Here is a 25,968-nt window from a genome sequence, read left to right as displayed (position 1 = left end):
AACCCCCATCATAGATCCTAAGGTGAGTGCCGATATTCCCCCACAACAAGTCAACACCTTTCCTCTTGTTGATTTTGTCGCGCAATCGACAAAACCACCTCAAGAAGGAAAACTTGGGGATGTCGGCACTTCATCAAAAGGGAAGGAGGAGCCACCGGTTGCGGAACATTTGAAGGGTAATCATGCGGTGCCACCACCAAGTGATTACATCATAAATGTTCCAATCCCTATGCCACATATCTTGTCTCATGGCTCACCACCGCTACTTGAATCCAATAGCTTTAAAAATTGGCAGTTCTTAATGCGTTCTCATGTTCGCAGCGCCTCTACCGAGCTTTGGCGGATCATTGAGGAAGGTTACTCACCACGAGATCCTAGCAACTTGACAAGAAGAGAGGTGGTGGATGACCAACTCAACGCCACCGCCATCAACATGATCCACATGGCCGTCACACCAAAGGACCGCGCCCACATTCGCTCGCTCAAGACCGCCAAGGAAGCATGGGATAAACTCAACAAGCTCTTCCTAGGGAATGAGAGCATCCAAAGCTCTCGCTTCGATGAAGTGAACAACATGGACGACAACTTCGTCATGATTGAAGGATAATCTCCCGAAGAGATGTACCGGCGCCTCATTGCTCTCGCCGTACAAATGCAAGATCTCGGAGAAACTTTTCTGGATGACCATTGGATCAAGAGGAAATTATACAACGCTCTCCTCCCGTATGAGGAAGTCAAGTTAATGGCCATCCGACAAAATGCCTCCTTCCGCGCTATGACATCCTATGAAGTCCTTAGCGAAGTCATCGCTTTGGACATCTCCAAGAAGAATGCGGAGGATCTTGTTGCACGTGCTCACAACACCCGCAAGACCATCCTTGCCTTGAAGATGAAGGAGCATAGAGCAAGTGAAAGTGATGAGGATCCCATTGAGTGGAGCCTGGACGATCTCAAGATGAATTACCATGAACACATGGCCCTCGCCGCCAAGAGATTTTAAGATGGGAACAAGACTAGAAACTTGAGACCAAGAAGATACTTACCTCGTGACTCTCCAATATATTCCTCCAAGAGCCCAAGGGAGGAGAAAAGGGGGAGAGCATGCTACAATTGCGGCGACAAAAGTCATTTTGTTGCGGATTGTATCTTTGAGAGAAGGGAAGATAATGGTGGATGGCTTGTCTGAAAGGACAAGTTCAAATCCCTCTCCAAAGGATTCTCCAAGTTCTCCTCCAACTCCAGTGACGCCAAGGTCTCCTTCACCAAAAAGCATAGAGCTTTCATTATCCATGAGGAGTACTCCTCCGATGAAGGTGAAGAGCATGAAGACAAGGGCTCGAACAAGGAGGAAGAGGGAGTGGCCGCCATCGCCATCTCCACTCCCTCCGTCTCCCTCTTCGACTCTCCAAATGAGAACCTCGTCGTCAATAACTCCCGTTGTCTTGTGGCAAAGGTATCGTCGGAGGTAGTATCCCTTTCCGAACCTACATCTTCCTCTAATGCTATATCTATTGTGTGTTTGGATGCTTCTACCACTAACATGCTAGGGGATACCAAGACTCATGTTGAGGCACTCTTGACTCAACTTGATGCGGCTCAAGACCGTATTGAGGAAAAGGAGAGGCTTGAGAAGGAGGCGTAAATAGATATTATCTCTCTCACCCAAGCTCATGAGGAGGAGTTAAGAATGCACATGTCTCTTGAAGCTAGTGCCATTATCCTTGAAGACTCCAACAATTCTATCATCTCTCAACTCATCAAGGACCGAGACCATGCTCTTGGTTTTGTGAATGAGCTCAAGATGAAGAAGTGCTATCTTGAGGATGACCACGAATGGTTGCTTGAGGAAGTTGCGACTCTCACCAAGAACTTCAAATCCTTGGAGAGTAGGTTTGTGCTTCTATCCGAGATGAGGGAGCATCCTCAAGAAGAAGCGCGCAAGAAGAAAGAAGATGAAGGCCCCAATTCATGTTGTGATAAGCTCCTAGATGGAGTTTGCTCTTTGAGAAGACATAATACAAGACTCTTGGAAGTCAATTCCCTCCAAGAAAAAGCCTTGGATGAGTACTATCGTTTGAGCAAGGAAAAGGTGTCATGTTGCGATCATGAAGAAGAGATTGTCTATCTAAAGAGAAGCAAGGCCAACCTTATGGTGATCAAGTCCATGCAAGAGGAAGCTTTGAAAGAGTACCATCTCGCTAGCAAGGACTACATTTGTTGCAACCATGAAGATGGCATTGCCACCTTAGAAAGACACAGGCGCTTGCTCTTGAGAAGGAATTCTCTCCAAGAAGAAGCATTGTTGGAGCATTTTCGGGTGAACAAGAAGAAAGACGTTCAAGTGTTTGACATTACTCACCCTCACCCGGATCATGAAGATGAAGTCAATCGTTTAAAGGTCAAAGTTGAAAGACTCCAAATCTAAGCCCAATACTTGGAAGGAGTCATTGAAGCTAGAGACAGAGTCAATGAGGGCTCTTGCAATGAAGGAGGAGTGGCTATCAAGCCAAAGAAGAAGAGAAGAAGGATGATCAAGATAAAGAGTAACTCCATGATAGGACCCATTGAAAAATGGGTACCTATATCCAAGACTTGATCCATGAAGGACTATGCTTCCGGTGGTGCTAAACGGGTGGTTGATGTTGAAGCCACAAGTCTTATGACCGGAAGCAAGGAAGTTGTTGTCGACCTCGAGCCATCTCTCTCTACCGTTTCCTATGGCGACAACACAAGAAAGCTCAAAGGTATTGGGTCTTGGCAAGGTGGTGGTAACACCCGACATTTCACTAGTGAATGTCCTCCTTGTCGAGACCCTTGGTTACTATGTACTTTCCATTCATCATTTTGCACGCTTAGGTCTTTGTACCTTTTACGATGAACATATGGTGGTCCTCTTGTGGAGAAAGACACTCCGAGAGGCCACATTCTCGGACTAATAGAAAATGTTTCCTTTTGTAAAGATCGTGTTTGTAGGGCTTGCATTGAAGGAAAAATGCATGGAGCTCCTCACAAAGCCAAGACAACCATATCTACCACAAGGTGCTTGGAGCTTCTCCATGTTGACCTCTTCGGCCCGTTGTCTCATGGAAAGTCTTGGAGGAAAGAAGTATTGCCTCGTCATCGTTGATGACTATTCACGCTATTGTTGGGTATTCTTCTTAAAGTACAAGAGTGAGACTCAACGGACCATGATGAAGTTTGCCAATCAAGTTCAACGCAAGTATGACACCACGATCCTCGCAATAAGGAGCAACAATGGAACGGAGTTCAAGTACTATGATGGCGTGTAACTCACACATTCGTTGGGAACCCCAAGAGGAAGGTATGATGCGCACAGCAGCAAGTTTTCCCTCAGAAAGAAACCAAGGTTTATCGAACCAGGAGGAGCCAAGAAGCACGTTGAAGGTTGATGGCGGCGGGATGTAGTGCGGCGCAACACCAGGGATTCCGGCGCCAACGTGGAACCTCGCACAACACAACCAAAGTACTTTGCTCCAATGAAACAGATGAGGTTGTCAATCTCACCGGCTTGCTCGTAACAAAGGATTAACCGTATTGTGTGGAAGATGATTGTTTGCGTGAAAACAGTAGAACAAGTATTGCAAGTAGGTTGTATTTCAGTAAGAGAATTGGACCGGGGTCCACAGCTCACTAGAGGTGTCTCTCCCATAAGATAAACAAGCATGTTGGGTGAACAAATTACAGCTTGGGCAATTGACAAATAAAGAGGGCATGACCATGCACATACATATCATGATGAGTATAGTGAGATTTAATTGGGCATTACGACAAAGTACATAGACCGCCATCCATCATGCATCTATGCCTAAAAAGTCCACCTTCGAGGTTATCATCCGAACCCCTCCGACATTAAGTTGCTAACAACAGACAATTGCATTAAGTATTGCGCGTAATGTAACTAGTGACTACATCCTTGAACATAGCACCAATGTTTTATCCCTAGTGGCAACAAGACATCCGTAACCTTAGTGGTTCTTGTCACTCCTCCGCATTCACGGAGACATGAACCCACTATCGAGCATAAATACTCCCTCTTGGAGTTACAAGCATCTACTTGGCCGGAGCATCTACTAGTAACGGAGAGCATGCAAGATCATAAACAACACATAGATATAACTTTGATAATCAACATAACAAGTATTCTCTATTCATCGGATCCCAACAAACGCAACATATAGGATTACATATAGATGATCTTGATCATGTTAGGCAGCTCACAAGATCCGACAATGATAGCACAATGGGGAGAAGACAACCATCTAGCTACTGCTATGGACCCATAGTCCAGGGGTAGACTACTCACACATCACTCCGGAGGCGACCATGGCGGCGTAGAGTCCTCCGGGAGATGATTCCCCTCTCCGGCAGGGTGCCGGAGGCGATCTCCCTGGATCCCCCGAGATGGGATCGGCGGCGGCGGCGTCTCTGGAAGGTTTTCCGTATCGTGGCTCTCGGTACTGGGGGTTTCGTCACGGAGGCTATTTGTAGGCGGAAGGGCAGGTCAAGAGGCGGCACGAGGGCCCCACACCATAGGGCCGCGCGGCCAAGGGGGGGGGGCGCCGCCCTAGGGTGTGGCCCCCTCGTGGCCCCTCTTCGTCTCTCCTTCGGACTTCTGGAAGCTTCGTGGCAAAATAGGACCCTGGGCGTTGATTTCGTCCAATTCCGAGAATATTTCGTTACTAGGATTTCGAAACCAAAAACAGCAGAAACAAAGAATCGGCACTTCGGCATCTTGTTAATAGGTTAGTTCCAGAAAATGCACGAATATGACATAAAGTGTGCATAAAACATGTGGATAACATCAATAATGTGGCATGGAACATAAGAAATTATCGATACGTCGGAGACGTATCAGCATCCCCAAGCTTAGTTCCTGCTCGTCCCGAGCAGGTAAAACGATAACACGTGATAATTTCGGAGTGACATGCCATCATAATCTTGATCATACTATTTGTAGAGCATATGTAGTGAATGCAGCGATCAAAACAATGTATATGACATGAGTAAACAAGTGAATCATATAGCAAAGACTTTTCATGAATAGCACTTCAAGACAAACATCAATAAGTCTTGCATAAGAGTTAACTCATAAAGCAATAATTTAAAGTAAGGCATTGAAGCAACACAAAAGAAGATTAAGTTTCAGCGGTCGCTTTCAACTTGTAACATGTATATCTCATGGATATTGTCAACATAGAGTAATATAACAAGTGCAATATGCAAGTATGTAGGAATCAATGCACAGTTCACACAAGTGTTTGCTTCTTGAGGTGGAAGAAATAGGTGAACTGACTCAACATTGAAAGTAAAAGAATGGTCCTCCATAGAGGAAAAGCATCGATTGCTATATTTGTGCTAGAGCTTTGATTTTGAAAACATGAAACAATTTTGTCAACGGTAGTAATAAAGCATATGTATCATGTAAATTATATCTTACAAGTTGCAAGCCTCATGCATAGTATACTAATAGTGTCCGCACCTTGTCCTAATTAGCTTGGACTACCGGATCATCACAATGCACATGTTTTAACCAAGTGTCACAAAGGGGTACCTCTATGCCGCTCGTACAAAGGTCTAAGGAGAAAGCTCGCATTGGATTTCTCGCTATTGATTATTCTTCAACTTAGACATCCATACCGGGACAACATAGACAACAGATAATGGACTCCTCTTTTATGCATAAGCATGTAACAACAATTAATAATTTTTCTCATTTGAGATTGAGGATATATGTCCAAAACTGAAACTTCCACCATGGATCATGGCTTTAGTTAGCGGCCCAATGCTCTTCTCTAACAATATGCATGCTTAACCATAAGGTGGTAGATATCTCTTACTTCAGACAAGACGAACATGCATAGCAACTCACATGAAATTCAACAATGAATAGTTGATGGCGTCCCCAGTGAACATGGTTATCGCACAACAAGCAACTTAATAAGAGATAAAGTGAATAATTACATATTCAATACCACAATAGTTTTTAAGCTATTTGTCCCATGAGCTATATATTGTAAAGGTGATGATGGAATTTTAAAGGTAGCACTCAAGCAATTTACTTTGGAATGGCGGAAAATACCATGTAATAGGTAGGTATGGTGGACACAAATGGCATAGTGGTTGGCTCAAGTATTTTGGATGCATGAGAAGTATTCCCTCTCGATACAAGGTTTAGGCTAGCAAGGCTTATTTGAAACAAACACAAGGATGAACCGGTGCAGCAAAACTCACATAAAAGACATATTGAAAACATTATAAGACTCTACACCGTCTTCCTTGTTGTTCAAACTCAATACTAGAAATTATCTAGACCTTAGAGAAACCAAATATGCAAACCAAATTATAGCATGCTCTATGTATTTCTTCATTAATGGGTGCAAAGCATATGATGCAAGAGCTTAATCATGAGCACAACAATTGCCAAGTATCACATTACCCAAGACATTTATAGCAATTACTACATGTATTATTTTCCAATTCCAACCATATAACAATTTAACGAAGAAGAAACTTCGCCATGAGTACTATGAGTAGAAGCTAAGGACATACTTGTCCATGTGCTACAGCGGAGCGTGTCTCTCTCCCATAAAGTGAATGCTAGGATCCATTTTATTCAAACAAAACAAAAAACAAAAACAAACCGACGCTCCAAGCAAAGCACATAAGATGTGATGGAATAAAAATATAGTTTCAGGGGAGGAACCTGATAATGTTGTCGATGAAGAAGGGGATGCCTTGGGCATCCCCAAGCTTAGACGCTTGAGTCTTCTTAGAATATGCAGGGGTGAACCACCGGGGCATCCCCAAGCTTATAGCTTTCACTCTCCTTGATCATGTTGCATCATACTCCTCTCTTGATCCTTGAAAACTTCCTCCACACCAAACTCGAAACAACTCATTAGAGGGTTAGTGCACAATAAAAATTAACATATTCAGAGGTGACACAATCATTCTTAACACTTATGGACATTGCATAATGCTACTGGACATTAATGGATCAAAGAAATTCATCCAACATAGCAAAAGAGGCAATGCGAAATAAAATGCAGAATCTGTCAAAACAGTATTGACGAATTTTAAAATGGCACCAAACTTGCTCAAATGAAAATGCCCAAATTGAATGAAAGTTGCGTACATATCTGAGGATCACTCACGTAAATTGGCATAATTTTCTGAGTTACCTACAGGGGGATTTTGCCCAGATTCGTGACAGCAAAGAAATCTATTTCTGCGCAGTAATCCAAATCTAGTATGAACTTTTCTATCAACGGCTTAACTTGGCACAACAAAACACAAAACTAAGATAAGGAGATGTTGCTACAGTAATAAACAACTTCCAAGACACAAAATAAAAACAAAGTACTGTAGGTAAAAACATGGGTTGTCTCCCATAAGCGCTTTTCTTTAACGCCTTTCAGCCTAGGCGCAGAAAGTGTGTATCAAGTATTATCAAGAGACGAAGTGTCAACATCATAATTTGTTCTCATAATAGAATCAAAAGGTAACTTCATTCTCTTTCTAGGGAAGTGTTCCATACCTTTCTTGAGAGGAAATTGATATTTTATATTACCTTCCTTCATATAAATAGTAGCACCAACAGTTCGAAGAAAAGGTCTTCCCAATATAATGGGACAAGATGCATTGCATTCAATATGCAAGACAACAAAATCAACGGGGACAAGGTTATTGTTAACGGTAATGCGAACATTATCAACTTTCCCCAAAGGTTTCTTTGTAGAATGATCAAGCAAGATTAACATCCAAATAACAATTTTTCAGCGGTGGCAAGTCAAGCATATTATAAATTTTCTTAGGCATAACAGAAATACTTGCACCAAGATCACATAAAGCATTACAATCAAAATCTTTAACCTTCATCTTAATGATGGGCTCCCAACCATCCTCTAACTTTTTAGGAATAGAGGCTTCGCGCTCTAGTTTCTCTTCTCTAGCTTTTATGAGAGCATTTGTAATATGTTGCGTGAAAGCCAAATTTATAGCACTAGCATTGGGACTTTTAGCAAGTTTTTGCAAGAACTTTATAACTTCAGAGATGTGGCAATCATCAAAATTCAAACCATTATAATCTAAAGCAATGGGATCATCATCCCCAATGTTGGAAAAAATTTCAGCAGCTTTATCACAGAGCAGTTTCAGCAGCTTTAGCGGTTTCAGGCAGTTTCGCGCTTTGCATTAGAAGTGGAAACATTGCTAACACCAATTCTTTTATTAGTATTAGTAGGAGGTGCAGCAACATGTGTAGCATTAGCATTACTAGTGGTGGTAATAGTCCAAACTTTAGCTACCTTCTTCTCTTTAGCTAGTTTTTCATTTTCTTCTCTATCCCACCTAGCACGCAGTTCAGCCATTAATCTTATATTCTCATTAATTCTAACTTGGATGGCATTTGCTGTAGTAGTAATTTTATTATGATGATTCTCATTAGGCATAACTTTCGATTTCAAAAGATCAACATCATTAGCAAGACTATCGACTTTAGAAGCAAGTATATCAATTTTCCCAAGCTTTTTTTCAACAGATTTGTTAAAAGCAGTTTGTGTACTAATAAATTCTTTAAGCATGGCTTCAAGTCCAGGGGGTGAACTCCTATTATTGTTGTAAGAATTCCCATAAGAATTAACATAGCCGTTGCCATTATTATAAGGGTATGGCCTATAGTTGTTACTAGAATTGTTCCGGTAAGCATTGTTGTTGAAATTATTATTTTTAATGAAGTTTACATCAACATGTTCTTCTTGTGCAACCAATGAAGCTAGTGGAACATTATTAGGATCAATATTAGTCCTATCATTCACAAGCATAGACATAATAGCATCAATCTTATCACTCAAGGAAGAGGTTTCTTCGACGGAATTTACCTTCTTACCTTGTGGAGCTCTTTCCGTGTGCCATTCAGAGTAGTTGATCATCATATTATCAAGAAGCTTTGTTGCTTCACCAAGAGTAATGGACATAAAGGTACCTCCAGCAGCTGAATCCAATAAATTCCGTGAAGAAAAATTTAGTCCTGCATAGAAGGTTTGGATGATCATCCAAGTAGTCGATCCATGGGTTGGGCAATTTTTAACCAAAGATTTCATTCTTTCCCAAGCTTGAGCAACATGTTCAGTATCTAATTGTTTAAAATTCATTATGCTACTCCTCAAAGATATAATTTTAGCAGGGGGATAATATCTACCAATAAAAGCATCCTTGCATTTAGTCCATGAATCAATACTATTCTTAGGCGAGAGATAGCAACCAATCTTTAGCTCTTCCTCTTAATGAGAAAGGGAACAATTTTAGTTTTATAATGTCACCATCTACATCCTTATACTTTTGCATTTCACATAATTCAACAAAATTATTGAGATGGGCAGCAGCATCATCATAACTAACACCAGAAAATTGCTCTCGCATAACAAGATTCAGTAAAGCAGGTTTAATTTCAAAGAATTCTGCTGTAGTAGCAGGTGGAGCAATAGGTGTGCATAGGAAATCATTATTATTTGTGGTTGTGAAGTCACACAACTTAGTATTTTCAGGATTGGCCATTTTAGCAACAGTAAATAAAGCAAACTAGATAAAGTAAATGCAAGTAAACTAATTTTTTTGTGTTTTTGATATAGCAAACAAGATAGCAAATAAAGTAAAACTAGCAACTAATTTTTTTGTATTTTGATTTAGTGCAGCAAACAAAGTAGTAAATAAAATAAAGCAAGACGAAAACAAAGTAAAGAGATTGAGAAGTGGAGACTCCCCTTGCAGCGTGTCTTGATCTCCCCGGCAACGGCGCCAGAAAAAGAGCTTGATGGCTTGTAACTCACACGTTCGTTGGGAACCCCAAGAGGAAGGTATGATGCGCACAGCAGCAAGTTTTCCCTCAGAAAGAAACCAAGGTTTATCGAACCAGGAGGAGCCAAGAAGCACGTTGAAGGTTGATGGCGGCGGGATGTAGTGCGGCGCAACACCAGGGATTCCGGCGCCAACGTGGAACCCGCACAACACAACCAAAGTACTTTGCTCCAACGAAACAGTGAGGTTGTCAATCTCACCGGCTTGCTGTAACAAAGGATTAACCGTATTGTGTGGAAGATGATTGTTTGCAGAAAACAGTAGAACAAGTATTGCAGTAGGTTGTATTTCAGTAAGAGAATTGGACCGGGGTCCACAGTTCACTAGAGGTGTCTCTCCCATAAGATAAACATCATGTTGGGTGAACAAATTCCAGTTGGGCAATTGACAAATAAATAGGGCATGACCATGCACATACATATCATGATGAGTATAGTGAGATTTAATTGGGCATTATGACAAAGTACATAGACCGCCATCCAGCATGCATCTATGCCTAAAAAGTCCACCTTCAGGTTATCATCCGAACCCCCTCCAGTATTAAGTTGCTAACAACAGACAATTGCATTAAGTATTGCGCGTAATGTAACTAGTGACTACATCCTTGAACATAGCACCAATGTTTTATCCCTAGTGGCAACAGCACATCCGTAACCTTAGTGGTTCTTGTCACTCCTCCAGATTCACGGAGACATGAACCCACTATCGAGCATAAATACTCCCTCTTGGAGTTACAAGCATCTACTTGGCCAGAGCATCTACTAGTAACGGAGAGCATGCAAGATCATAAACAACACATAGATATAACTTTGATAATTAACATAACAAGTATTCTCTATTCATCGGATCCCAACAAACGCAACATATAGGATTACATATAGATGATCTTGATCATGTTAGGCAGCTCACAAGATCCGACAATGATAGCACAATGGGGAGAAGACAACCATCTAGCTACTCGCTATGGACCCATAGTCCAGGGGTAGACTACTCACACATCACTCCGGAGGCGACCATGGCGGCGTAGAGTCCTCCGGGAGATGATTCCCCTCTCCGGCAGGGTGCCGGAGGCGATCTCCCGGATCCCCCGAGATGGGATCGGCGGCGGCGGCGTCTCCGGAAGGTTTTCCGTATCGTGGCTCTCGCATGCGGGGGTTTCATCACGGAGGCTATTTGTAGGCGGAAGGGCAGGTCAAGTGGCGGCACGAGGGCCCCACACCATAGGGCCGCGCGGCCAAGGGGGGGGGCCGCGCCGCCCTAGGGTGTGGCCCCCTCGTGGCCCCTCTTCGTCTCTCCTTCGGACTTCTGGAAGCTTCGTGGCAAAATAGGACCCTGGGCGTTGATTTCGTCCAATTCCGAGAATATTTCGTTACTAGGATTTCGAAACCAAAAACAACGAGAAACAAGCAATCGGCACTTCGGCATCTTGTTAATAGGTTAGTTCCAGAAAATGCACGAATATGACATAAAGTGTGCATAAAACATGTGGATAACATCAATAATGTGGCATGGAACATAAGAAATTATCGATACGTCGAAGACGTATCATACTACACCTTGGATGACTTCCTCGGCGAAGAAGGAATCCAACATCACTACTCCTCGCCATACACTCGCCAACAAAATGGGGTCGCCAAAAGGAAGAATCGAACCTTAATTGAAGCCACTCAAACATGATGATGGAGTACAAGTCTATTGGGTGGGTTGTGGATTTTTGTGATGTGACATTTGATGGAAATGATAGATCTTTGGAGGAGCGAAGTGCTTCTTGTGAGAAAGGAGATGCAATTCCCCGGATACCGTAGGAAGGATGGGTGTTGGCACTCGCCGACCTCAAGAGCTACCTTCTACGAGTACCGGGGAAGGACCAAGTTCCACCCACGTGGAGCCATCTACACCACAAGGCCAAGCTTCTTCCATTGAACAACCAAGTGCAAGTCAACCACTACCACAACCTCAAGTTCGGCATCAACAACGACAACCACAAGGTCATCTACTACAACAACCGACACCAAGTGACCAAGGCCAAGCTTCAAGTTCTTCACCGAGTGGTTCGGGGACAACCTTTCCGGATACTATCATTTCAAATACCCCCTCCCCGAGTCATCCGATTCTCATGATGATGATGATGTCTTCTACAACAACAATGGAGGTCAAGGCGAGGACCTAAACCATAATGAAGATCAAGAGGCCACACAAGAACCTATTCCAATGGTCTATACTCGCCGTGAAGACCCTACTTCAAGACATTTGCGCCTCAAGTCTCACTATTTACGCAATGTCATTGGAGATCTAAAGAGCAAGGTCACTACCCGGAGACAACTAGCAAACTTTTGTGAGCCCATGCCTTCGTCTCTATGGTGGAACCACTCAAGGTCAACGATGCTCTTGAAGATCCCGATTGGTTGATAGGAATGCAAGAGGAACTCAACAACTTCAAGAGGAATGATGTGTGGACTCTCATGAAGCGACCCGATCATTGCCGCAATGTTATCGGCACCAAATGGGTCTTCAAGAACAAGCAAGATGAACACGACATCGTCATCCGCAACAAAGCAAGATTGGTGGCACAAGGCTATTCTCAAGTAGAAGGCGTGGACTTTGGTGAAACCTTTGCACCCATTGCAAGGCTCGAGTCCATCCGTATCCTTTTAGCCTTTGCCGCTCACTATGGCTTCAAACTCCAACAAATGGATGTAAAGAGTGCTTTACTTAATGGTCCTTTGCATGAGGAGGTGTATGTGAAGCAACCCCCGGGGTTCGAGGACCCCCATTTCCCGGACCATGTCTTCAAGCTTAACAAGGCTCTATATGGTCTCAAACAAGCTCCTAGAGCTTGGTATGAGCACCTAAGGGAATTTCTTGAAGACCGTAGTTTCAAAGTGGGGAAAATCGATCCCACTCTTTTTACTAAGAAGGTCAATGGGGAGTTATTCATATGCCAACTCTATGTAGATGACATTATATTTGGCTCAACTAACACAAAGTTTAATGATGAGTTTGCTAAGTTGATGACAAATAGGTTCGAGATGTCAATGATGGGGGAGCTCAAATTCTTACTTGGATTCGAGATCAAGCAAATGCGTCAAGGCACCTTCATCAATCAAGCGAAGTACGTTCAAGACATGCTCAAGCGCTTTGATATCAAGGGGGCCAACGGTATAGGAACCCCAATGCATCTAAAGTGCCAACTCACTCTCGACGAGACCGGCAAGGCGGTGGACCCCAAGCTCTACCGTTCGATGATAGGTTCGCTTCTCTACCTTTGTGCTTCTCGTTCGGATATAATGTTGAGTGTTGGTATGTGCGCACGGTTTCAAGCGAATCCAAAGGAAAGCCACATCATGGCGGTGAAGAGGATCTTTTGATATTTAGTTGATACCCCAAATTTTGGACTATGGTACCCAAGGGACACAGACTTCTCATTGGTTGGCTTCACCGACTCCGATTGGGCGGGAGATAAGGTTGATAGGAAGTCTACATCCAGAGCTTGTCACTTTCTTGGAAGATCTTTGGTGTGTTGGTCCTCGAAGAAGCAAAATTGTGTCTCCGTCTCTACCGCGAAAGCCGAGTATGTTGCCGCGGCGAGTAGTTGTGCGCAAATCTTATGGATGAGGCAAACCTTGCGGGATTATGGACTTGAGTATAGCAAGGTCCCTCTATTGTGTGATAATGAGAGCGCCATCAAGATCGCCTACAATCCGGTTCTCCATGGAAAGACGAAGCACATTAAGATAAGGAATCACTTCATCCGGGATCACATTGCTCGCGGATATATTGTCCTATCCTTCATTGGCACTAAGGAGCAATTGGCGTACATCTTCACAAAGCCCTTGGATGAGAAGCGTTTCATTGAGTTGAGACATGAGCTAAATATCATAGATCCGTCGAACTTCGCTTGACCGTCGTGCGCACATACCTATATCTAGCTATATGTCTTGATGAAAAGCACACATGAACATAGGGGGAGTGCGGTTAAACTTATTGAGCTATCCCTCCCCCCATAATGCAAAAAGAAATCCAAAACATACTCTATTTGTCAAATAAGTGACTAATGAGCTTCATGTTGAGTCTTAGTTGTGAGTCCTAGATACATCTACGCGACATCACGCTATTATACTCTTACACGGTGGCTTCGGCCACCAACCTCCTCCTTGAGGAGTTTTTGGTTTTTTCTTGTTTCCTTTTGACTTTCTTTTGTTTTGTCTACATTTTCCCTTGGTTTCTTTTTCTCCATGTTCTTTGTGGTAGTTTCATCCAAGCTTGGCTTTTCATGTTGACTCTTGCAAGCTTGGTTGAGTAGTACCTTACCGGTCCTTGCGGCGCTAGCATGCTTCTTCTCCCTTTTTGGTGTTCCGATGTCAAAGGGGGAGAAGTTGATCTATTAGGACGGGTATTTGCATGGGGACTTATTCGTGGTAGCCTATTGGTCTTCGTTGTTTATCTTTTGTTGGCTACACTAATCCTATGGAGGCATTTATTGGGAGTTTGGGTTTCTCAGGGCAAAGGTATGCCAATTTCACCCAAAGCTCCTTGTGTTGCCATATGTTGCCTCCATAGTGTGCATATGATATTTGAACTTGTCAAATATCCTTGTTGCATATGTGCATGGTTTGTAGAATCTAGGGGGAGTTGTTTCTCTAGGATGTGTGCATTTGTATTCAAATGCATATTCCAATTATGCACACGTCTAGGGGGAGCTCCGTCTAGTTTTTGCAAATCTAGAACCTTATCATAATATCTTACGCCATTGCAAATTCTTGTGTTGTCATCAAACACCAAAAAGGGGGATATTGAAAGAGCAAGGTCTATACCCCGTGTTTTGTATGTTTGATAACAACACTTGAATGAATTTAACCGTGTGCATAGATTGTCTTTGATAGATTTGCAGGTGCACGGTGCCCTCGCTGAACACGTCATGATCGGAGGGAAGGAGGAAAAACAACATATTCTGCCTGACCGGTACTACCGGTACCAGTAGCGGTAGTACCGCTACCCTACTGGTACCGCCCTGAGGTACCGCTCTGGGTTTTGCACTGAATTGTCCCACAGAGTGCGTTACGGTACCTCTACGGTACCATGAGCGGTAGTACCGTTTACAAGCAGTAGTACCGCCTTGGTACCGCTTAGGTACCGTAACACAAGTTACAGCACTACCGCGTTGGTACCGCTATGGTGCCGCGAGGAGTCTAGGGCTCACAAAGGTCGTTACGGTACCTGAGCGGTACCGCAAGCGGTACTACCGCTGTGAGCCCACGTGGCGAATCTGTGGAGAGCATTCGAACCCAGAGCGGTACTACCGCTTGCCCAAGTGGTAGTACCGGTTGCGCGGGATCTGAGCATAACGGTTGGATTTGAAGGGACCTATAAAAAGGCCACTTCTTCCCCAACTCGTTTTTAGCTCTTCTCTCTCTCTCCTCCATTGTTGTTGAGCTCAAACCTTGAGGATCTCCCCACCTACCCAATCAATCTTGCCCAAATTTGGAGGACTGATGGAGGAGGCCCCGATCTATTGATCTACCAAGAGAAAATCCACCAATACCATCTAGTCCTTAGTGGATCTTGTTGTTAGGGTTCTTATTGTGGGATCTTGGAGGAAGTGCTCTTATAGAGGCTAGCTTGGAGTTCTGCTAGCCCCATAGGGTGTTGGGAGCCTCCTAGTGTTGTGGAGCTCGCCCCAACCTTGTGAAGGAACCACCGCCTCGACCGGTGTCTTAGTGGAGAAGGGGGAGCCCCTTTGTAGAGCTCTCTCGAGGAAGAAGGTGAGGCCTTCCTTCGTGGTGTGGCCGTCTAGCCTTCGTGGCTAGCACCTCCTCAACGCAGACGTACTCCCTTTTGTGGGAGGAACTGCGGGAAACAAATCTCGCCTCGTCTCCGCGCCCTCCGGTTGTCCCGCTCCTTATCTTTACTATCATGCTTGGTTCCTTTGCTTGTTGCACTAGACTAGGATCATACTAGGATCACCTCTAACATCAAAGCTATCACATTTACTTCCACATCGCACTAAAATTGAAAAAGGATAAAAATTGCATAGCGACCATTCACCCCCCCTCTTGTTCGCTACGATCCATTCATTCGGCCTGGGGGCGCCGGATGGATAGTTGGGCCGGGCCGGCTCAAAATCTATTTTCAGAGCCGCAGCTGGGGTGGATTTTGGGCGCCGACAGCCTTTGGGGAGGATGAGTGGAGATGCTCTTAACAGATAGGATTCTATTCCTTCCATATGGAAGTATAAATTTGGTAGGTCAAATAAGCACATAGTTCGTTGATCCAAATTAATAATCATTCATTCAGGATAAAATCTTCTAGGTTCATTCAACCTGCAACAACTAATTTAGATCAGTGGTGGCAAAATTTATGCACTAACATGGTGTAGACAGTCTAGTCGGGACCAAGATCTAGTGCCTTGAAATAGTCAAGTACACGATCTAGTCCTATTTCATATAATTGATTCATATTGTTTTCTGTCTAAGATTGATCTAGAGAAAATTAACCCAAATTTTATATGATCGTTGGTTTGCATGTAATATTATTTATAGTTGTTTTCATAATGTATCTATGGCCTAAATTAATAAAACAATTGCATCCACATATCTAAACAGATTAAGGCTGTTGTGATCGGTGGCTTCTCCGCGTTTTGACGGTGCGTGCATGGACGTGTGGGCCTCTTGTTGTAAGTGGGGTGGCTGGCTGTGGGCCTATGCTGATCGATGTGACCGGTGGAATCGTACCTTTGACCCCCAGATCTCGTGTCCACTCTGTATCTCTCCCGATTCATCTCACTCCCATCTTCTCTCAAAGCTCCAGCCTAGGGTTTCTGGCCGCCGCCTATCTCCGGCCGCCGGCCCGCGCTGCTGCGCCTCCTTTTGTTGCCTCCCTCAGCCTCAACTCGGCCACCAGCCCACCACACAGCAAGGCACAGGGGGTTGGGGAAGTGCTGCTCCAGGCGGGGGTCATGGGGCCAAGGTGGCGCCGTACAGGGGACGCATCGGCGGTTGCAGCTTTGCTTCTCCCGGTGACGCCACCGTGGAGGAAGGGGATTCCACCATCTTGGAGGAGGGGAAGAGACCCGGCGCTGCTGCAGCGGAGATGGACTTGAGGGAGCAGGCCGGCCGGCCAACAGGGCGGAGAATCGTCGACGCCGGAAGGGACGACGACCATGCCGCCGGGGAGGATGCGCAGCGGCAGCAGAAGAGAGGAAGACAGTGCCTCCACCATGCCGATGACATCTGGTACATCTTGATTCTAGACGCGGAGACGCCCACTGAGGTATACCGTCCCACTTGTGCTTTCCAATTTGATACAGTAAGTGTGGTAAAGGTTCTTGGTGATCAGGGATCATTCAAGAATTGGTATTTTAGCTGCCCCTCGGGCTGGCATTTGCTACTTTATGGGTTAATTGCATATGATACAGTTCAAGTAATTTCTTCCAGATTTTAGCCAGAGCTGTTTATCCCAAATGCAAGTAATTATTGAGGTCAAAATTATTATAATATGTTGCGTAAATAGTACATAGATTTGTTATTTGATTCCTGATATGATCGGCTCTGAGACGGAGAAAACCATATTGTGGTGTATGTGAGAATATGCATTTGTCAGCAAGGTTGCGTATTTCCGGTCCAAGGTTTATGAAACTTCCTTTTCTTTTAGTTAGGTTTGCTGTATTTTTTTGAAAGTTTTCTACCAAGTTATTGTTTCTGGTTCAAATGAGCTACATCTTGCTAATTAAAACATATATGTACACACCATGTATGTAAAGGATGAAGGCTTGCAAGTTTAAATAATGGAGTCGATTAGCGGGGAGCTAGGGCGTGGGCGCTACGGCGCTGCGGTTTCTCACCGACCAGTTCCCTGAAGACGAAGACACCATGCTCGGCGTATACAGCGCTAGGAGGCCAATCTTCAGACTGTTAGCGCCGCTCGCGGGGAGGCCAACATTCAGACTGCCAGCGCCGCTCCTCGACTCTACAGCTGGCAGAACTGACTACCCTTCAGCTTCTCCACACGCAGTGCCCCGCTGCAATGTATGTCTTGAGGTCCCTGTAGCAGTAACGCTTTCGCCCAAAATCCACAGTGGCTACCGTGAGTTCTCTTTGCATTTCAATCAAAAGTTATGTCTGGCTGTGGTAACATAATCTCTAAAATGTGCAATTGCTTATTTCTTTTCCTCCCCACTTGGGCCTTTCGACTCCTTACTATAGTAGATTCACGATATCATTTTGTGTTCATTGATCTTACAAAAAAGATTGGGCAATTGATGTGAATATACAGCTGAGCATACTGTTATAAATCAAATATCTGGGTTGCTTTGTTGCTACATGTTCGGGAAATAACTAACCATCCATTTATGAAGCCGGTTGGTACATACTGAAAATGATTTTGCATTTTTCCAAGGTCTACTGAATGTATTAAAATCAGACGATTTATTTCGTGTCTTTCGTGTGAGATCTCAAATGGTTTGTCAGTTGTCTAATTGTTACTTCATGGTTAATCAAAATATCTTCATTCTCTTTTTCACATTTGAGAACTGTATAAAATAATTGAGTTGGAATTGAATTTTCCATTAAAATAGAGGGCTTCAGAATGTGTAAGTTGGTTTGGTAATGGCTATATCATATTTGCAGAAGGGATAATCTATCATTCAGGAATAACTTCTTTGTTATGTTGTGAGTTCAAAATAGAATATGTTTTACTTTTTTTCATCTTACCTGGAAAGAATAGAATTATACTCAAGAAAAGAAAGGACACGTCGCAAGAAAATTAGCTATCTTCTTGTGATCCGTTGGGGAAAAGAAAAGAGATTCTCTCACAGTAGCAAAGTTTTATCCATTTCCTTTGATTTCAGAAAATCATCAACATTGTTATCTGTTAGGGGAGGCCTTTTAACAGATTCATATTACAAGGTTCACTAGAATTAGCCCCTAGATAGGATAATAAGATAATTTGCAAAAAATACGTTATATTGTTCTGATGATTGCATTCATTTAGATGCCAATCATCAAATGATCAAAGTTGCAAAACTACAATACTTACTGCTTATCCCCACATGATGCATTAGTTTTTTTTATTCGAGCTTGGTGTTTAACTTTTAACTTTTCAAGCAATTAAATGTTAAATCTGTCAATCCAAAAAAAAAATAACTATTTTGTGTATCCAAAAAATTAGCATTTATCCCCACATAGTACATTAGTTTTGTTAAAATAAGAGGCTGCATGCATCACGTTGATGCAGATGCTGTGGTTGTTCCCCTTTCCAAAAAAAATGTAACAATGCTTTCATCAATGCAAAATAAGGTACTCGCATGATGTTCGTTTTTTGTCAATGTCATACAGGTGTTCCTCTTTTGTTGTTTTAGGGAGACCCATCGGACCGCATATATCACCTATGCCCCATTTCTTGGATTTGCGTTCTATAGATTTTATTTTCTTAATTGTTTCAGGTTCAACTCCAAAGTGCTTGGTCTTGTCAGGGAGGGAGTCCCAATTCGACTGTATTTCTGGAGCCCTAAACAAAGGTTAAACTCTTTGTTTCTCTTACGCCTACCGTTTGCCGCTTGTGTTCTGTTATTCGGTGGTTTCAGCGTTCTCCTTCCTTCTCTAAGGCATGTTGTTTTTCCACTTTTACAGTTTTGTTGTTTTGTTATCTTTTTTTCCTGCTGATTACCATGTGGCTGGCGTGCTTCAGTTCCGTATGTGATCTGTGAGACTCTGACCTATCTGTTGTGATGCCTTTCCATGCATGCCTTGGTGATTCGAAGTATACATGCTTTTATTGTGGTACCTTTTCATGGAGATGCATATTATAGCTCCAACGCCTGCTGAACCAAAACATGTATGGTATCCAAAGAGCTCACTATGCAGTAGAAAAAGCATAGCTGCCAGGTTTCAGCGTAGCTGAATATGTAGTTTTGTTTTTGTGTAAGATATATGCTTTTAGTAGTGCCGCCTGAGATGGAGTTATTTTCTTTTGTTAGTAGCGCCGTGTAGCAAAAAATTTGAGTTGTTTGTCCAATAAAGTGATAGCAAAGGTCAAACTGAAAGTGAATTGAAAACTGAAAACCGGAGCCATATATGTAGGCAAAAGACAAATTGAAGAACCTGAGCCATACATTATAATCAGTACTAACTTTTTATGATGGGCGCCATCTTTTTGATTGTCTTTGCCATGGGTCTAAAGTGCTCCGGGTGGCATATTCGGGAGTATTATTTACTCATCGAGAAAGTTTGTACTGGGCATTTTCCAAGTACTTGAGGTATCACTGCATGTTTATGTTTGGATTTAGTAGGTTGTCACTTCTGCATATGATGCTGCAACATCACTGAATGTTGCTGAGAGGGATTTTGCATTATTCCTTCCCTGTATTCTTCTACTTATTTGAATTAGTTTGTTGAGGTTGTGCGCTTAAAAAAATATAGTTTTAGGAATTTTCTTTGATATGTGTAGCTGGTTAATGGCTTATATGCAATAAGAATCTTTTTCATGCCATTTGGGTTCCATGATTCTCATACACTCTTCGCTCCTTTGCACGCTCCTTTGCACGTTGAACCAATATTTATGTGTATGCAGTATTTGCTTATTTTTTTGAAATATGTGAATTACGATCTACATGTCAGCCTGCATTTTTCTCTACAAAAACACTCCCGAATATGTACATTATTAACTGATGCCCAACCCAATCATTGTAGAGTCACTCTGTTCTCTCTTCTTTCTCATTAGCCTTAGCACTCGGAGTGACTACACTTGGTTGTGTAATGGTACCATGTCCTTGAATATCTTATGTTGTTGCCCTTAAATGAAAAATAGTTGCTATTTGATATGGCTTTAGAGAATGTCTAATGTTATCATTAGTGAAGTTCTTTGCCCTGTCCTTTGTCTCAAGAGGTTACGTTAGCCTAAAATATGTGTGAGTTAGTGATCTATGTTGTCTGTGCATTACGACTTCTCCTGCTCCGGAAACAAATATCTCCAAGTGAGATCCAATTAACCTGATATGTAGTCATTTTTTTAACTCGATGGGGTCAAACTATTAGAATGCAATATTTCTTTAGTCGAAGTGTTGGCTTCCACCTGAAGCTTGATCGATCAGGGCTCTCTGGTTTTTCGTTCTATTTGCATGTGCTTCCTTTGTTGATATGTCGTTCTTGCGTGCAGAAGACCAAATGGTGGTACATATCTGGAGCTGTATGATGCTTGGAGAAGCACTGCTAAGAGTTGTTGGCACCGACAGTGGAGAGATGTGCTCCTAGGAGGGATGCGTCGGCAAGCTGCCGAGCTCCGGTCAGCTGTTCATATTGCCTTGGCAAGAAGCAGCATGCGTTTGAGAAGGCTTTGTTTGCTGGAGCAGGGGTTGATCTACATCGATGATTTGATCTACATCCGTGGCAGTGCGAGGAGCTTTGCTCTGTGCCGTATGCTAACCTAGGTTTTGCCAGTGGTACCGCTTATCTTGCAAGATGATTGACAGGTGCATATTCTTTCGGAGCACATGCTGGATAGGATAAATTGGGGGCACCACCGGGTTGGCAGCGACGTTGAGGTAGGTAGAGCGTGTGGACGCGAGAGGCATGCTCTGGTAATCTGCTTGGTAGGCAGATCCTGCGTTTTATAATGTGCTCTTTGTCCTATGTCATGGTCGTCTTGGTTGGGCAGCTGTTGTAGCCATGTTCAGTAGCTGGTGTGCGATGGTGTTTTGGTGAATGAAATAGACCGCCCGAGCTCAGTGTGGGGTGGACCGGGTCGTGTGCTGGTTTTCCTTGGTTGTTCTTTTGTGGTAGGCTGGAGTAGGTGTAAGTGGAGTGGGTATGTGTGACGCCATGTATTTTTGGATGTGGTTTTTTTTGAAATGGATATAAGAATGGGATATTTTATGTAGCGTGGGCATGTGTGACACCATGTATGTCCGGCTGTGGATGTAGGCGTTTTATGTATGGATCAGTAGATGCCCTAATTACGGGCGATACTCATTCAGATCTGTTGGGTTGGTGTATATTCAGCTGGCAAGTGGCAGATGCAACTCACTAAACCCCATCGATAACAGAACTGGCTCACTAAACCCTATCAACAACACTTCACACATATCGTGCCTACACCATGAAAAAGGTAACAAACTGAAACCCGCACAGGTGCACCACATAGGCAAGGCCATGCCGCAACGCTTGACAGACGACGCGGCGAAGCGCGCGTGCCTATCTAGTTAGATTTATCATTGTCTTGTTTGACTCAAGATCGACTCCACATCGTCACAATAAACTAGATCTTCGAAATGTCAATATGATCTCAAAGGACACGTGACATCTTATGTAAGTAGCACATTGAGCACGGAGGTGCTGTTCTGGTTCAAAGGTGCATATAAACATATTATAAAAATGCATAAAAGATAAAAATTTAAAGTATCTTAAAATAAAATTTTAGATATACATCTGCACATTTCATGCTTGCACGCTACTAGGAAAACAGCTATACACAATTTTCTTAGCGGTGGGCGCACGCATATTGTGGTATGTATCCCGTGAATAGTTCTCTTAGAGCATCAAAATTTGTTATGTTAGTACATGTTAGAGCTCCGAGTTATTTTTTTCCCGAAAACAATGAAATTTTATTTCGGATATTTTGACGTGTTTTCAGACAATGCGTTCGTACTCCTGAACCCGTGGATTTCCTACCCCAACGCACACTTCTCTCTCCTCACTCCGGTGGCCCCCACACGCTGCCTCCCCACCCCCGCCGCCGCGCCCTCCCGCCGCCGGCCCGAGGATCTCGCTCGCTCGGGGGCAGGCCAAGCCTCCCCGCGGACATCGTCTCTACCGGTTCCGCTGCCGCAGCCACCGCGCTCGCGTTAGAGGGCTCCACAGCGCCGGCCTCCACCTCCCGCGGGACAAGTGATGCTGGCGAGGACGCCCCGCTCCACCCTTCCTTCGAGCAGCCCAGCCGCCGTCCTTTGCACAACCGTGTGCGTACACGCCTCCCACCTGCAGCTGGGCGCGGATGACGGGCTTCCACCGACCATCGCTGGCTGCCCTCATGGCCAAGGCCAATGGCACGACTGGTGCAGCTGTCGAGCCTTGTGCGCCTTAATCTAGGTGCGTATGTGATTCTTCTCCTTTCCTGGAGCATTTATTTCGACCCAGTTCAAATTATTACTATGTTGTTCCAGTTCTAGTACTAATGACATGAACAGATTGCCTTGCCCTGTCTTGATTTATTAGATAAGGCTTCACACTACAGTACTAAATTTATACAATTGATCGTACTGATAATAGTGTAGTTGTTGGAGTTTCCCCAACTTAACCTATGCAAACAATTAAAGAATTTGGGGAAAGAGGTGATTCATTACGGAAACGATATGAAATGTCAGTTGAGATCCTTTCAATTTCATTCTAAATTCTTGTGTTGTGGCTTCATTCCGAGATTTTGCAGAAATGAACATTTCACAGTTATAACTATGCCAGTGAGTTGTTTACTTCCATAAGCATTCACACAATAGGATCATCAGATTGTGGGAGGATCTCTATTTCTCATTATACTGAAAGACTAGGCTCAGAAATTGTAAAGCCTGCTAGATTTCTTGTGCTAAGGATTAAGGTGGATCTCCAGTTTGGCTACTTTTTGGTTTCTGCATGCAGCAATAATACCACAAGAAATAATATTTTACTGTACAAACTTGAATTACTAACTGAAAAACGTGCTTCTATCAAATTTAATATTGATTTTTTCTTTGTTATGCATTAATAAAAAAAGACCATCCTTTCTCCTGGCACCATAGCAATTAGGAAACAGAATACTCCAAAACAAAGTTAGTTAGCTGTAGCTTTTAATTAACTAGATTATGTCCTGCACGTTGCTGGCAACCTGCCTCATGTAGGAAGGAACTCAAGGAGGGACTGAAGTTTCCTGCGCAGATTCAGGAGAAGCAATTCCTTGAAGAAACGCAGTGGGCTGGATGGTTACAGGAAAGGAGGGGGTTAATGAGAAGTGGGGAGGCGATGTGCTTAAATGGAATTGGAAAGACTGCGTGTGAAAAGACCGTTTGGGATTTCATTGTTGTTTGGCAGAAAAAGGTTTAAAAAGAATATATGATGTGGCACTGCTGCATGTACTGCAAAAATCAGTAGTGGGTGGCTCCTATTTAGTTGTAGAAGATATATCTGATAAGGAGACACAGTATTACACATGGACTATACTAGTTATCAATCTAAATCTGACATATGTTCCACTGTTAGCTTAATCCACTGCAAAATACTTGTTTCGATATGTTTGATGTCCTGCTGATATCAGTTTCGTTGATGTATAAACATGTATAGTTAGTATATTGCCTTCTGCCCCTCACACTTAATGGTTTTGTAGAACCTTGCTGTTTCAAGCTGATGTGATATTATTAAATTTTTGCTAGCTGGGTGTTGGAAATTGTGGTCTGTTAACAGTATAATTGTTCGTCTCATCCTACTATAATCTGAAGATGTGGTTTTGTGTAATAGTACTCATGTTTTTAGGTAAACAGTGCTGAAGTTTGGTCACTATGATTAATTCTGTTCATTTTATTGCCTAGATTTGTTGGTCATGAATATGAAAGGTGCGAGAAGATTGCTGTTGCTGCTTCTTTAGAATAGAAATGTGTTGAAATGGCTATCTCAAGGCTGCATACCACAAGTACCCTATTCCAAGCAAGTATCGCCAGGTGTTTCAGGCAGTTGTAAAGACACCAGGTAGTTGATCTAACTGGTGAACAGTAAGGGTATAGTCAAGAATGAACAACAAGGATTGTCTATATCTGAAATAGTTGTGGTTCGCACGCATGAAACATGTTTGGTTTCAATTTTGTCTTTCAATGCAGGTCTTAAAATAAAGTTTTAACGGCAGGTTTTGATCCACCTAGATCTCGATGGCGCTGGAAACTCTAATGTGAGCTTTCTTTTTATAGATTTTGAGATGGATAACAAATCTTGATAGTACTATATGAATGGTAGGAATAAGGATGAGATGCATTTACTTATTTTCTCAGAGCTTGCTGTATCTCGTGGTTGGTGCATAAACGTGGGTCTAACTTTTTACCATTACTTTATCCAGCGAAGAGACGAACTTGTGTTGTCACTGTGACTCTACATTTTGTGCTGACTGCTCAAGATTGCCAGGTAGCAGCCTATTTGCTGTGTAATGTACTGCTATGCAGCCTACTCACAAGAGATCCGTGAACCATATCTGAATGGGGCATCAGTTCCCATTCCCTTCAATGTACTTTTAAAAGGTTCAAAGTACTATCTCTATTTTTGTGCAAGGGGGACTTTGTTCTAGTATTGACCAGTTGCTACTTTCGTATTTGTTCAGGAGTTGGCTCAACTTGTGCACAAGGTCCATTTGCTTTGCCGGCTAGCAAGGGTTGGGGTAGTTGACATGGCTTGCAATGGTCCTCTAATTCAGGTGCATTATACCATTGTTCATTTATACCATTTAAATTTCTCATGTTCCAAGATGATGCAGTTTCATGATAGATGTTCAGAAGTACTAAACTGAGACATCTTTCAAGATAAGCCATGTTTGTTTGTTTTTCAAAACTTGATAAACCATGTTTATTGTTCAAAATGTTCTTTTCAGGCTTCAGTTCTCTGTTTCACCACACGACTTGCTGTGGAATGGTGTAGACATTCAGAAACTGGACGCTAATAACCTGCTTAGTCTTGTGAGCTGGGTAAGCCCTCTTTGGGCCTTACATGTATTTACATATTGTTCCCATACATTATTTTCTTTCTTAAATAAACGAATATATTGTGCATGTAGTTCTATTGTACATTCTGTGTAATTGCATGATCTAGTGACAGGGGATCTTTCAAATCAAATATGGCTTTCGCACTTCAAGTCATGGGATCTGGGGTGGAGCAATGAACATATTTGAGTGCCTCATTTCGTACTAGAAAAGCCCATGTATGAACAAGGCTTAATTTTATTTCCGCAGTTAGCTACTCTAGGTTGGGACTAGGACTCGGGGGAGAAATTCTCCCAGACATTGTGGGGTCTAGGAAAGGGTTTGTAGGCAGCATTTCCCTTGAATTGCTTTGAGATGAACCTGGTATAAACAAAGCAAAACATTCAGGACACCAC

The 25,968-nt window shown here is 43.0% G+C and overlaps 1 protein-coding gene and 1 long non-coding RNA gene across 5 annotated transcripts; both read left to right on the top strand.

The window, feature by feature from the left end:
• Window positions 1-16,658: 16,658 nt before the first annotated feature.
• LOC124691903 lies at window positions 16,659-21,730 on the top strand. 2 transcript variants are annotated; one of them, XM_047225187.1, is made up of 4 exons: window positions 16,659-17,145; window positions 17,636-17,958; window positions 19,316-19,390; window positions 21,028-21,730. In XM_047225187.1, the coding sequence occupies exons 2-4, from the start codon at window positions 17,745-17,747 to the stop codon at window positions 21,120-21,122; spliced, it is 384 nt and encodes a 127-aa protein (XP_047081143.1). In that variant the 5' UTR covers window positions 16,659-17,145; window positions 17,636-17,744; the 3' UTR covers window positions 21,123-21,730. The 2 variants fall into 2 exon arrangements, with proteins under 2 accessions (XP_047081143.1, XP_047081144.1); XM_047225188.1 differs by having other exon boundaries at window positions 16,659-17,958; window positions 21,031-21,730.
• A 928-nt stretch (window positions 21,731-22,658) lies between these two features.
• LOC124686664 lies at window positions 22,659-25,683 on the top strand. 3 transcript variants are annotated; one of them, XR_006997909.1, is made up of 5 exons: window positions 22,659-22,955; window positions 24,422-24,578; window positions 24,707-24,774; window positions 24,940-25,290; window positions 25,465-25,683. It is a non-coding gene; the product is annotated as an uncharacterized LOC124686664 (long non-coding RNA). The 3 variants fall into 3 exon arrangements; XR_006997908.1 differs by lacking the exon at window positions 22,659-22,955 and having other exon boundaries at window positions 23,079-24,578; window positions 24,940-25,117; window positions 25,198-25,290; XR_006997907.1 differs by lacking the exon at window positions 22,659-22,955 and having other exon boundaries at window positions 23,079-24,578.
• Window positions 25,684-25,968: the final 285 nt, after the last annotated feature.

This window comes from Lolium rigidum, chromosome 2 (genome assembly GCF_022539505.1).
Source record: "Lolium rigidum isolate FL_2022 chromosome 2, APGP_CSIRO_Lrig_0.1, whole genome shotgun sequence".
Taxonomy (NCBI): domain Eukaryota; kingdom Viridiplantae; phylum Streptophyta; class Magnoliopsida; order Poales; family Poaceae; genus Lolium; species Lolium rigidum.
This window is presented reverse-complemented; position numbering and strand designations above follow the sequence as displayed.

What these genes read in the sequence shown, in the direction of transcription:
- LOC124691903 (XM_047225187.1), top strand. Translation starts at nt 17,745, where the DNA reads ATGCTCGGCGTATACAGCGCTAGGAGGCCAATCTTCAGACTGTTAGCG. An exon ending in CAAAATCCACAGTGGCTACC is followed by an intron (nt 17,959 to 19,315) that starts GTGAGTTCTCTT and finishes TAATTGTTTCAG; the next exon opens with GTTCAACTCCAAAGTGCTTG. An exon ending in TTCTGGAGCCCTAAACAAAG is followed by an intron (nt 19,391 to 21,027) that starts GTTAAACTCTTT and finishes TCTTGCGTGCAG; the next exon opens with AAGACCAAATGGTGGTACAT.